General features: G+C 48.0%; 3 protein-coding genes across 4 annotated transcripts in view; 2 read left to right on the top strand and 1 right to left on the bottom strand.

Moving 5' to 3' along the window:
• The window catches only part of usp37 (ubiquitin specific peptidase 37), an 11,934-nt gene extending 6,276 nt beyond the window's left edge, over positions 1-5,658 (top strand). The window contains exons 13-24 of one of the 2 annotated variants that reach the window (XM_016671617.1): positions 147-264; positions 367-446; positions 1,126-1,290; positions 1,367-1,420; positions 1,876-2,017; positions 2,097-2,319; positions 2,878-3,044; positions 3,340-3,400; positions 3,469-3,584; positions 3,658-3,727; positions 3,805-3,943; positions 4,730-5,658. In XM_016671617.1, the coding sequence (XP_016527103.1) occupies positions 147-264; positions 367-446; positions 1,126-1,290; positions 1,367-1,420; positions 1,876-2,017; positions 2,097-2,319; positions 2,878-3,044; positions 3,340-3,400; positions 3,469-3,584; positions 3,658-3,727; positions 3,805-3,943; positions 4,730-4,817 (1,423 nt within the window). In that variant the 3' untranslated portion in view covers positions 4,818-5,658. Of the gene's footprint in view, positions 1-146; positions 265-366; positions 447-1,125; positions 1,291-1,366; positions 1,421-1,875; positions 2,018-2,093; positions 2,320-2,877; positions 3,045-3,339; positions 3,401-3,468; positions 3,585-3,657; positions 3,728-3,804; positions 3,944-4,729 lie in introns of both variants that reach the window. The other variant, XM_007552229.2, reaches the window with a different exon arrangement.
• ybey (ybeY metalloendoribonuclease) lies at positions 5,396-9,104 on the bottom strand. Its single transcript, XM_007552231.2, has 4 exons — positions 8,523-9,104; positions 7,470-7,601; positions 6,675-6,743; positions 5,396-5,906 (listed from the first exon to the last, which is right to left on the bottom strand). The coding sequence occupies exons 1-4, from the start codon at positions 8,730-8,732 to the stop codon at positions 5,811-5,813; spliced, it is 507 nt and encodes a 168-aa protein (XP_007552293.1). The 5' UTR covers positions 8,733-9,104; the 3' UTR covers positions 5,396-5,810.
• Positions 9,105-10,514: 1,410 nt separating this feature from the next.
• The window catches only part of mcm3ap (minichromosome maintenance complex component 3 associated protein), a 20,395-nt gene continuing 18,242 nt past the window's right edge, over positions 10,515-12,667 (top strand). The window contains exon 1 of the mRNA XM_016671573.1: positions 10,515-12,661. Coding sequence (XP_016527059.1) covers positions 10,820-12,661 — 1,842 coding nt within the window. The 5' untranslated portion in view covers positions 10,515-10,819. The remainder of the gene's footprint in view (positions 12,662-12,667) is intronic.

The following is a 12,667-nucleotide window of genomic DNA, read 5'->3' as shown; positions in this document are numbered from 1 at the left end:
CTCCTCTTCCCGCTCCTCCTCTTCCCGCTGCTCCTCTTCCCGCTGCTCCTCTTCCCGCTCCTCCTCTTCCCGCTCCTCCTCTTCCTCCTAGTTTCTGCATTAGCCAGCCGGTTCTGAGGCTGTGATGCTTGTCGTTGGTGTTGCAGCTGCGGTGAGGTGGTGAACAAACGCGAACAGTTCAACGACCTTTCCATCGACCTGCCGCGCAGGAAGAAAACGCTGCCGCTGCGCTCCATCCAGGACTCCCTGGACCTCTTCTTCAGGGTCAGTCCTCCTCCTCTTCCTCATCTCTTTAGCTAAACATGCTAGCTATCATGTTAGCTTTGACCCACCGTAACGTCTGCTGGGTGCTCTGTTTGTTTCCAGATGGAGGAGATTGAATATTCGTGTGAAAAGTGCAGCGGGAAATCTGCAACGGTTACTCACAAGTTCAGCAAACTGCCCAGGTACCACAGAATCCAGAACCGGCGATGTGTATTACTGGACCGGATGTCATGTGACTGCTGTATGCACATGTTGCTATGCACTGAATCACACAACGAATCTGAAAAAGGGACGCCATGTTTTACGATTGTCAGCACTACAGAAACTAGATAACAAGGCTCAATGTGTAACTTTTAACAGGTCAGTAAAAAGATTAAATTAGCTAATCAACCAGCGCTGTGTTCAGATGATCACTTATTGATCACAAAACAAACATCAACCCTGAAAACATAAAACTAACAGTCTGAGTGTTCTGATCTTTGTGGGAAATGTTTGCATGTGTTTTTGATGTTTGATACACTTCAGCGTAATTTCTTCTCTGTCGGCTTGTGGAGCTGTTGTCAGTCGGTTGCCATAGTAACAGGTGTGTAGTAGTGGCGGCTGCTGGTGTGCATCACTAGCTGCAGCGGCTAACGGGCGCTAGCTATAGTAGCTAACGGGCGCTAGCTATAGTAGCTAACGGGCGCTAGCTGCAGCGGCTAACGGGCGCTAGCTGCAGCGGCTAACGGGCGCTAGCTGCAGCGGCTAACGGGCGCTAGCTGCAGCGGCTAACGGGCGGGGTCCTGTCCAGTGATGTATCGCTGTCTGACCCGGCCCAGTGAAGGAGCTGAACAGAACCATCTGACCGTGTCTTCCTCTCAGAGTCCTCATCCTCCACCTGAAGAGGTACAGCTTCAACGCCCAGCTGTCCCTGAACAGCAAGCTGGGCCAGCAGGTTCTGATCCCGCGGTACCTGACACTGCTGTCCCACTGCACCGACGGCACCCGGCCCCCCGTCAGCCTGAGCTGGACCCCCCAACCCGCCACGTACGGCCCGCTGCACGCCGCTTCACCTCCACTTCCTGTTTCACCAGCTGATGATGTTTCTGCTCCGTTCCTAAAGGTCCAGAACCCTGAAAACGTCGCAGTCGATCAACTCCTCCACGACTCCTCAGAGGTGAGTTTCACCAGAACCAGAACCAGAACCTGAGGTCCAGGGATGTGCTAACTTATCTCAGGATTTCAAAGGGTTAAAACTGATTTAGTGATTCCTCAGGAAATTAGATTATTACATCAACCAATAAAACAAAGTGGCTCTACAGAGCAGAACCTCCAGGTTCCTGGTCTGCTGATGAAGGTTCTGTTTCTTTTCAGAATCTGGTATCTTGATTTTTACCTTCATCCTTAAACTTTGGACCTCTGAGCACCAGCCCGGTTCTGGTTCTACTACTATACTACAACACTTTCTGAATATTCTAGTTTTCTGATTCACTGGATTTTGAGTTTCCATTCTCTGTTCGCCATAATCATTAAAATTATATCAAATAAGTGTTTGGAATGTTTCACTTCATGTGTGATTGAGTTTGGCTGCTGAAGCGATGAGTTTTAAAGGTTTCTGTGATGTTTGTGCAGGAGGGTTGGGGGGAAATCCTCCAGCTGCAGCTCCGTCCTGCTGGACTCGGACTACGAAGACGAACCCACCAGGAAGGTGAACGTGAGCCGCAGGCGGCGCCTGAGCGTCTGCCTGCCTGAAGAGGACGACCGTCCAGAGGAGGTCAGGTCCAGCTCGGCGCTGCTCGTCTCGCCCTCTTCGTCTGGTCGTGTCGTTTTGAAGTTTGATGTATTTTCAGAAGCCGGCAGCGGCGGCGATGGATTCCACAGAATTCGGTGGCATAAATGATGACGAGATGTTAGCCGCCGTGCTGGAGATGAGCCGAGAGGAAGCCGGGCTTCCTGCCGCGGCGCCGCTGGAGGACGAGCCGACCAGCAGCCCTGATACCGGGTTCGGAGACTCGGACGTTCACGACCTGGCTTATCACACGGAGCTGCTGGAAACGGACAGCAAGCAGCCTGCAGGTGGCGCTAGCTTTAATGCAGCAGGTTGTGCTTTAAAGGGGCAGCATCATGTAAAATCCACGTTTTGATCTTTCCATCATGTTCTATTTTTCTCTTATCACAAACAAACCTGGAGAGTTGCTTTGATTCTTTAACGTATGTTTGAGAAAGTTTTTAATCTCCATGACAACCGTTGATCTAGGCAAAACGCCTGGGTGGCCATAGCCCCGCCCTCGAGGCGCAGCTCCTCCCCCTCTCAACTCCTTCAGACTAGCCAGCAGCAATTAGCAAACAGCTGGTGGATTTGCTCAAAGCAGAATTTGTTTTAAGTCGTGTTTGATAAGAACATCATTTTTATTCAACTCATTTCAACACGGTTAGTTGATTGTGCTTTGAAACGGCAACATGCGCCTGGAAAACGTCAAACTGCCCCTTTAAAGAGCCAAGTCAGTCTGATGATGTCATTCAGTGTGAAACCAGTAAGAAACAAACTGGAGTAAAAGTTGTTTTTGGCCCAGACCAGCAGAACTTCACCCTGACATGTTTGGGTTTGTCTCTGCATGTTCTGGTGCCGTTCAGACGTCCTGGACTCTCTGGATCTGACCATGGATGAGAACAAGGAGAACCAGACCCCGGAGGGCGTGCAGCCGCAGGGCGAGCTGGACTGGGTCCAGCAGTACAACCTGGACCAGGAGCGGGAGGAGCAGGAGCTGCAGCAGGCGCTGGCCCAGAGCCTGCAGGAACACGTAAGACCAGAACCGCCGCCCGACTCGGGCTGGACCCCAACAGCACAAAACGCTGTGCAGCAAAACTTTTCCTTTGTGCCGCTGTCAATAAATAAATATGAATAAATATTAAAGACGTTACAGAGATCGTCGGTGTCTTCAAAGCAGAAGCAGCACAAACAAAAAGATTTGCTGCCTTCTTCAAGTCTAACAAAAACAGTTTTGTTAGACTTGAAGAATTTGGGGGTCAGCTTCACTCAGGTGACCCGCCTGGTGCCGGTTCTGACCCGCTCTGAACCCGGCCGCTCTCCTGCAGGAAGCCCAGGAGATGAGGGAAGACGACGACCTGAAGAGAGCCACTGAGCTCAGCCTCCAAGGTAGGCAGAGCGTCTGTCCGCCTGTCCGCTGCGCTCAGAGGAACTGCAGCGTTTCTGTCGCCCTGCAGAGTTCAACAACTCGCTGCCGGAGCTGCTGGGTTCGGACGACGACTCCGGGAACGAGGACGTCCTGGACATGGAGTACACTGAAGCCGAGGCGGAGACGCTGAAGAGGAACGCCGAGGTAACGGGCGTCCGGCCGTCCTGGAAATCTGCCTGAAATCTGAAATACTGAGCGTTTCGTCTCCGATCCGCAGGCCGGAGAACTGGCCAACTCCTACAGACTCATCAGCGTCGTCAGCCACATCGGGAGCAGCTCTTCCTCTGGTGCGCTCCTCTTCCTCCTCCTCCTCCCTCTTTTCACCGCTGCTCCTCTATTAAAGCCGGTTCTGATCTCTTCCCAGGACATTACATCAGCGACGTCTACGACATGAAGAAGCAGTCGTGGCTGACCTACAACGACCTGGACGTGTCGCGCACGCAGGAGGCCGCCGTCCAGCGGGACCGCGACCGCAGCGGATACATCTTCTTCTACATGCACAAGTGGGTTTCCAGTCCATCGGGTTAGTGAGTCAGTGGGGCCCCTTTTATAAGGAGTCGTAATCTGCTGGAGGAATGAACTTCTAGTATTAAAAGCAATCTTTTTTTGGGGGGATGATGAGAAAGTTTCTTGTTTTAACTAGACGCGTTTCCTGGATTTATTTCCAACCTCTGGCAGTTAAATGCTTCCAGATTAAAGGGGTAGTACCTAAAATCTACTCTTTTTAGCGTTCCAACATTATTCCCTCATCTAAAACATACCTGGAGTTGCCTCGACACTTTCACGCATTTTGAGAAATCCTTTCATCTCCATGGCAACCATTCAACTGTGCAAAACGCCTGGGTGGACCTAGCCCCGCCCTCAAGACGCAGCTCCTCCTCAGAGAGACTGAGGCCTGATTTCAGGGTGCTAATTTGTGAAGTACATTTTATTTCAAGTCATATTTGATATTTAAAGCATTTTGATAACATCTGAAGGTCACAGTGACCTGATAGTGGTGTAAAACCTGCTGCCCCTTTAACAGCATATTCACAAAACGTTTAGTTACGTTTAAATTCACTAAACTTAATTACTCAAATGTGAGAAATTTGGAAAACATAAAAGCCATGTGAAGATAACAGGTGGAGAAACAGAAAACGGTCCAAAGGCTTCAGAACCCTGGAGACCAGCCGGCCGGACCGGGACCTGGAGTCCAGCTGGACCGGGACCTGGAGGCTCAGTCACCGACCCAAACCCTCCAGCTGCTCCTCCATCAGCTGGGCTGACCGCAGGCCGTCTGTCTGTTTCAGGGATGTCTTCGAGCAGCTGTCAGAGGTGGAGCGGTCCGGATCCAGCAGCGCCTCTGAAGCAGGAAGGAACGTCCTGCAGCCGCTCTGAGCTCTGCACATCCTGCTGGTTCCTGCTAGGTGGCGCTGTCCTCCGTTTGTTCCTCTACTCGGACGGCGAAGTGTCACGACTCAAACATTCAGCGGATCAAACTTTGCCTCCATGTCTGAGGCCATTTTGTTTTTTTCTTCTGTTTTTTGTTGTTGTCCTGGTTTCAGCAGAGCTGCTGGTTCTGGTTCTATGTTTGCAGATCTTTAGTTCTCTACTCAATAAAGAAATTCTATGTTTGAGTAAATCTGTGGCAGAGCTAGAGGCTTGCTGTGTTTAGCGGGTCCGTTTGGTGCAATACGTAGGTTCTGGCTCGGAGCGGCTGGGTCGGATGCTTTCCGTTGCTTTTGTGCTGCTTTGTGTTCGGTTCTGTCTGTTAGTTACTGAGCTCCTGAGTTGGACTCGGCATTACTGGGTTTTGAACTTGTGCCTCCTAAGAGAACTTTTCTAAACGTGTTTATGAGCTTTATTTTGACAGCTTTGTTTGGTTTTGGATGTTTGGACCTCGTTTGTATAAAGCTAGCAGATGGTTCTGGTGTTTGCAGCGTAGCGGCCCGTCGGCCCAGGAGAAACTGTTGCTGTATTTATCTAGAGGAGAATCCTTGTTTATAGTTTTTAATCCACTGTAAAATGAAACAAGTCGGTCATAATTTACCCGCATAAGATGATTTCTTTTTAAAATGATCAGTTTGGGCAGAGCTGAAGTCCAGCCGACTTCCTGCCGTCTGAGTGAAACCCTGAGAGGCTGAAATGTATTTATGCAGTGAGAGTGGGAAGCTTTTCTACCCTTCATACTCGACTGATTCTTCCTGAAAGCAGATTTTAATAAAATTATAGTCAAAACAAACTGGATTAGTTCTTTTTTTAAATAACTTTCAGTTTTTGTTTTGCTGTAAATGTCCTTCCAGCAGTCGGTGTTTTTACATAGAAACCATTAAACTTCAGCAGTGGGTTGAATTAGTGCAAAACATTCAGCATGGCGCCGGTCCGCGGCCGTCACGTTTCAGGGCTGAACGCCTTCATGAGCGGCTCAAGATGGCGGCCGGTCAGTCTGTTGTATTCGCTCAGGATGTATCGCTCCCTCTGCAGCATCTGCAACAAAATATCATCATTGATAACCTTCAGCAGGCGGATCCATGCATTTACTGGTAAAATGTTAAAACATTTTGGACATGAAAACGATTTAAAAATCATATTTAGGAGAATATTCCTAATCATTTCTCCTTCCAGGAAAGAACAGATTCTTCATCTGAATGTTTCCGTCATGGATCACAGGAAGCAACACCTTCCTTAAACTGCTTCCTTTTCCTGACATTTCTCTGTTTTAGTTTCAAACCGTTATGGGTAACCATGGTAACTAGATATTGTTTTTACCACTCAGAGCAGCTCATTACCATTTCAAGAAACAGCTGAACTTTGACCCCAAACCCAGACGAGTTGAAAAGGATGCAGAGAGGAGGAGGAAGTTGAGTCCATCTCTCCATCCCCTACTCCAGCATCTCTGCAACCAGACAGACTTTAAACATCTGCTGGTCTCATCCAGCGAGCCGTTAGCACGAGGCTTCAGTCAGAGGCCTCTTCACATTTGTTGCAAGACTGACTGCTACTGGAGATCCTTCCTGCCCACTGCATCATTCACAGCGACTTTGTGAAGATAAGTTATGACAATATTTAACTTCTTTTTGGAATAAAGTACTTTTGAATTGAACAAAAATGATATGGATCAAAGTTTGAATGCAACTCTGAGCTGAACAGAACCGTCTGTTCTGATCAGGAGTGATCATAGCGATCAATAAGGCTGGAAACAAAATGGCCGCCTGTCGGTGAAACCTGGCGTAGCGGTTGAAGCTGCGGACTCACCTCGGCCCATTCCTCCTCCGTCTCATGCCGGTAGCCCAGCAGGTGGCAGATACCGTGTGCAGTGACCGCCTGCAGAAGCAGCAGAGCAGATATGCAAACAGAGTATTGGTGTCTTACAGATAAAAGAAAAATGGCTGAGAACATTTCTACATTCACTTCACATAATTACAAGGAAAAAATATTTTCTCTGTCAAAATCTAAATGTGCAAGAAAAAATTTTCTCTGATCAACAGCTTAAATAGAATTATTTAACATGTCAGAAATTCAGAAGAAAAAAATTTGGAATTTCACTAAAATATAAATTTGTGCATTTGGAAAGGGAAACGCCAAAAGTCCTCTCGCATCTGGATATTTTCCAGTGTAGTTGGTAAATCCAGGCTGTTTTCCTGCAGCAGAGCCAAATCTTCCAGGTCCAGATTGACCTTTCACCTTGAACCGGATCCAGAAAACACCTGAGACTGAGAGGAGGAAGCTGCAGAAATCTGAACCCGAGAAATGTTCTGATCCAGGAGAAAAATCCGGATCTACGGCTTCCAGTTTGGAAAATATCCAGACGCTGGTCTCATAGATTTACCACTTCAGTCTTAAAGACTTCTGTTGTTTGTCGCAAATGTCTGACTTTATAAGCTCCATAATTTTGACAGAAAATTCCAGTTTTTTTTCTTGAAAATATGGAAAATTATTTTCAAATTTTCTCAGTTTATTGGTGTAAATTTGCTCTTAAATAATTTTTTCAGCAGTGAGAGCCTGTGATCAGCTGAACATATGAGTCAATAGAAAACACTCGTAACTCACAGTAAGAGTACCATGAAGGTCTAGTGATTCTTTTTGGCACTGATTCATCACAAACTCGACCCCCAGGAAGATGTCTCCCAGGTTCAGCTCATCTCTGTGCAGCGGACAGGGCAGCTTACCGGGCCTCAGGTCCTGGAAGAACAGAGATGGAAATAACTTCACCTGAAAGCTACGGAAAACCTTAACATGGCACTTGAGTTGGTTCGTCCTTTCATAATTTTGACTTTCAAAGACATGATTGACAGAAAATGTCACATCATTTCTCTAAGGAGTATTGCTGTGGTATCACATAATGGTAAATTTAAAAAAAGTCTTTAAAGATAGAAATTATAGCTTCTAGTAAGGCTTTTATATTTTATTTTAAGGCAGAAATGGGCTTCCATATGATGTAGATATGGAAATAAGATTTTTGTCTAGTTTTCCCACAGTGTGTTTCAACTCAGCATCATATTCTGTCAGCTCACAACCAAAAAATCTGAGGTTGCACAAAAAATACACTAATTTTTATGTATTTGTATTAAAGGGTTATACTTTGTGTTGTCATATTAGAATATGGCTGTGTGCCCCCGGGGCCCTCCTTTGGGAGCGCCACTGATTTCAGGCGCTATTTTTTTTTTCTTTCAATCCCGGTAATTTAAGCTTCCATATCTCTGGAATAAAACACCGCACACACATTAACTTTCCCCTCTGTGGTCGCTAGAAGGTTCTGCCACTCTTGGTTCAACAAAGTTTGCGATACGACTTTGAGTTTTAAACACAGCGACTGTTTTAAGGTTTTAACGGCCGTTGCTGCTCCATCGTCCCTCTTTCCAGAAAATGCGGGAATCAGCAACCGAAGACTCCGCTTTTTTCCGAAGTCTCACACAGGAAGTTAGCTAAAAATTTCAGAATAAAAACAAATCAAAATAAAAACTTTGGTTCTGTCATATATTATTGTTAATATAATTTTAAAGTTAATTCCAAATTAGATAGACTTTGTTTGACAGTAACTCCATCGGTAATATTACTGCTGTACATTTAACAGTCACATTAACAACTAACGGAATCGGTTACCTCATAAAACGGGAAGGACAGGACATCTGTCGGCGCGTTTTTCTTCCTGTAAAGGTTGTTGATCTGCTGAATCCTGCGGTTGTCCACGCAGATGATGCCCAGGTCGAACTTCTGGATGCCCAGGATGTGTCTCAGCGTGTCCACGTCCCTGCGCAGCCTGGCGCGGCGGAGAGGAACCACCTTCTGCAGGTTCCGCAGGACCACTCCCATTTTGAACCGAGTGGGAGATGGACGCGACGCGGAACCTCACGGCATGGACGAACCCGAACCGAGCCTTTAGCTGCTGATAGGAACTAACACTGAGCCTCTCAGTAAAGGAGGACAGCCTCATTCAGATTCAGTCATTCAGAACACAATTCAAGGTGACACCATGAAGCCGGTTCTGAAGTTGGCTTCTGACTTACAACTTCCGGTTTGACACTTGATTAAAGGGCTGGTTCAACATTTTCCTCAATTCAGAATCCAAATGCTGACAATATTTAGTCTTAAAATGCACTTCATTAATGTAACAGTATTTTTACATTTAACGTTCCTTTGAGCTATACATGCCAACCTTTGCGCCACCTGGCAGTTAATTATTAGTTGAATTTGTTTGTATTTAAGTTTCATAGAAGATACATTTGTTTACATTTAAGCTCTATATGAGCTGAGAGATTCGACTAATGATTAACTCCACACACACACACACACACAGAGAGAGAAATGTAAAAACTGAAGATAAATAGAAGAAATACTCAAGAGAAACGATAGAGAAGAAGAGAGTAAGACCATCCATCCATTTTCTATCACCCTTGTCCAGTGGCGCAACTGCACATTATTCAGGTGGATGCGAAGACATAAATCGCCTCCCCCACGAGGCGAGGATACGTTAAGGGTGAAACTCGCGCTAGATTTACCTCATTATGTGCGTGAGGTGAAGGAGCGTACGGTGCGCTGAAGTGTATGGGAATACATAATCGGCCCCCTCCAGACGGGGTTTTGGCGCCCCCTCTGGTGCTGCGCCCCTATGCGTTGCATGCGCTGCATACCCACTTTTTGTGCCACTGCCCTTGTCCCTAGTGCTGGTGCCTGAGAGTAAGACTGATGAGGATTATCCCCTCCTGACGTCAGCTCTGGAGGTCTTTCTAGTTTATAAGATTATTTTCTGTGATTAATCGTTAACAGTTAGCTATAAAGTACAATAATTAATTTTGATATGTTGTTGTCGTTTTCTTTTGCAGTTCTCACGGGTTGTCCACACCAGAATAAACCCTGTTTTATGGTTCTATGTCGTGCCTAAATCCTTAACTATGGAACCTTTTATTTTATTTTTTACACAATAAATGGTGGGTTTTAAACTTTAGCATTTGTATTTATCAGACCAGTAATGACGTTTTACCATGGTGTTGTAGATTGATCTAGTTCAGTTTGAATAAATTCAAGAATTTACATGGCAAATATTTTCAAGCAAAACAGGTCAAGAGGTAATAAAAGCAGTAAAGCTCTCATTTTTAAATGTTCACAAGTTAAAGGTTCAAATTGTATTTTGAGGAATCTGTGCCTAAAATGGCATAAAGTTCAGGTTTGACCCATCTAAATATTTTGGTTTTCATTATAAGACTTTAGGACTTCAGGCATAAAAAACATTTAAATTGCATATTTTTAAATGTTTGAGTACATTTATTAGATAATTCAATAAACAATTCTACAGAATCTTAGATTTCTACAGAAATTAGAATAAATTATACAAGATCTGACATACTTCAATAGTACAGAGTTAAAACTGATTTGCGTTGGTTATTATTTCCAAATGAGATTATGAATCTGAAGCAAACTTCAGAGTGATAAACTTGCTTACATGTTAAATAAAAATAACACAACAATTGTCTTCATTTTTTGATAGAAAGCACACACTGTTCACATTGTGGGACAGTACAACTATTTCTGTTATATTCTATTCTTTGCTGTTTTAGCTCGAGAGTCACGGAACTGAGTATAAGGTTAATCGGGACTAAAAACTTCGTCGGACCGAAGCCGGAAGTGTGAAGTTTTTTGAGCGGACCCTGAACGAAAACACAATAAACCCGAGGAAAATTATGGATCGTTTTTATTTCAAGCTTGTATATATTGGGTATATATGAAATGTAAGACTTTGTTTCGTATTTAGGTACCTGGAGTAGCGGGAGAAATGAACATCTGGGGCATTTTTTTATTGATTTTTGTGAGAGTTAGCCGATGCTAACTGCAGAGCTACAAACTGTTGTTCAGATCGGACCAGTTGGATCCGGTTACATCCCATAAAGTTGCTTATCTGTGCCATGAATCCGTTTGGAAGTCCGCAGGGAGGAGCTTTCCAGGCCCCCAGCAGCTCCATGAAGCCCAGTCTGTTCCAGGGCTTCGGGCAGCAGAATCCCAGCGGATCCCAAGGACAAAGTTTTCTCCACCCTCCTGCCTTCGGACAGCAGTCTGCTGCGCTTCAGCCTGCAGTGCAGAGCGGTTCCATTTTCGGACAACGATCTGTGGTGAACCAGCCTGCCCCTCAGGGTGGCTCCATCTTCGGGCAGCCGTCTGTTAGTCAGCCCGGAGGTCAGGGTGGTTACATCTTCGGACAGGCATCCAATCAGCCTGCAGCTCAGAGTAGGTCCATCTTCGGACAGTCATCAAATCAGTCTCCAGCTCAAGGTAATTCCATCTTCGGACAGCCATCAAATCAGTCTCCAGCTCAAGGTAATTCCATCTTCGGACAGCCATCAAATCAGTCTACAGCGCAAAGTGGTTCCATCTTCGGACAGTCATCTGCGGTGAATCAGCCATCAGCTCAGAGTGGGTCCGTTTTCGGACAGCTCTCTGTTGTTAATCAACCTTCAGGGCAGAGTGGTTCCATCTTCGGACAGGCATCCACGGTAAATCAGCCTTCGGCTCAAAATGGATCAATTTTCGGACAGACATCTGTTGTTAATCAGCCCGGCGCTCAGAGTGGTTCCATATTCGGACAGCCACTAGCAACAAATCAGCCCGGTTCTGTTTTCGGACAGCCGTCTGTTAATCAAACTGGAGCTCAGAGTGGTTCCATTTTCGGACAGCCACCCCGGCCCCAGCCTCCTATGAGCAAGGCTCCAGCCTTTGGGCAGCCTCCTGTGGGAACCAGCAGCTCAGCTGCGGCTTTCGGACTCAACCAGAGCTCTGTGTTTGGACAGAGCCCCTCCTTCGTCCAGCCCTCTGCGTTCGGTCAGCATTCAGGTTTGGGAAAGGCCCCTCCTGCTTTCGGGAGCCCTCTCAAGCCGTCGGGCTCCACCGCCTCCAACCCCTCGTTTGTGCAGCCGGCCTCCAGCGTGTTCAGCGCTGCTCAGAATGTGAACCAGAACCGGGGCTTTGGGCCTCCAGAGTTCAGCTTCAAGCCGCCCAACGAGGCCGTGTTCAAACCCATCTTCAGCGGCAGCCCGGAGCCGTCTAGCAGCCGGGGCCCGGCCCCCTCCGGCCCCTCTACCGGCTTCTCCCTGCTGGCCGGAGCCAAGCCTCTGGTCTTCAGCTGCTTCCCCCAGCCGGCCGCACCCCCCGCCGGCCCAAACCCGCCATCAGGCGGTGGCAGCAGCGGCCCTCGGTTCTCCTTCACCAACCCGGCGGCCCCGCAGGGCCCCGGCTCCACTGCGGAGCCCACCACCCCGTCCTCCTTCAGCTTCACCTCCAGCTCCCTGCAGACCCAGCCCACGCTGTTCTCCTCGTTCAGCCGCCCCCCCGCCTTTGGCGACCCTAAACCCGAGTTGGGCCCTGAAGATAAGGAGGCCCCAGAGCCCAACGTGTTCGCTCGGATCAGCAAAGCAGCCAAGAGGAAGGATGATCCGGCCGCCAGTGGCCCCGAGAAGCCAGGCGGCGAGGACGACGCCCCCGCGCTGCCGGACGTCGACTCACCCCGACACCCCGCCAAGAGGCCGGTGGTGAGGGCCCGGGGCCCCGCAGGGGGCCTGTTTAGCCGGGCCCTGAGTGGGATTCGGAAGGAGCAGAGCAACCCGGTGAGGAGGGAGGCCCTGAAGGAGCCGCCGAGGCCCCCCGCCGCTCTGGGGGCCCCTGCTATGGGGCCAGCAGGTCTGGGGCCACCCGCTGCGGGGCCAGCAGGTCTGGGGCCCCCCGCTGCGGGGCCAGCAGGTCTGGGGCCCCCCGCTGCGGGG

This window comes from Poecilia formosa, unplaced genomic scaffold (genome assembly GCF_000485575.1).
Source record: "Poecilia formosa unplaced genomic scaffold, Poecilia_formosa-5.1.2 Scaffold47, whole genome shotgun sequence".
Taxonomy (NCBI): domain Eukaryota; kingdom Metazoa; phylum Chordata; class Actinopteri; order Cyprinodontiformes; family Poeciliidae; genus Poecilia; species Poecilia formosa.
The sequence above is the reverse complement of the archived record's forward strand: the minus strand, read 5'-3'. Positions and strand labels throughout refer to the sequence as shown.

What these genes read in the sequence shown, in the direction of transcription:
- ybey (XM_007552231.2), bottom strand. Translation starts at nt 8,732, where the DNA reads ATGGGAGTGGTCCTGCGGAACCTGCAGAAGGTGGTTCCTCTCCGCCGC. An exon ending in TGTCCTTCCCGTTTTATGAG is followed by an intron (nt 7,602 to 8,522) that starts GTAACCGATTCC and finishes CTGTTCTTCCAG; the next exon opens with GACCTGAGGCCCGGTAAGCT. An exon ending in ACCTTCATGGTACTCTTACT is followed by an intron (nt 6,744 to 7,469) that starts GTGAGTTACGAG and finishes CTGCTTCTGCAG; the next exon opens with GCGGTCACTGCACACGGTAT.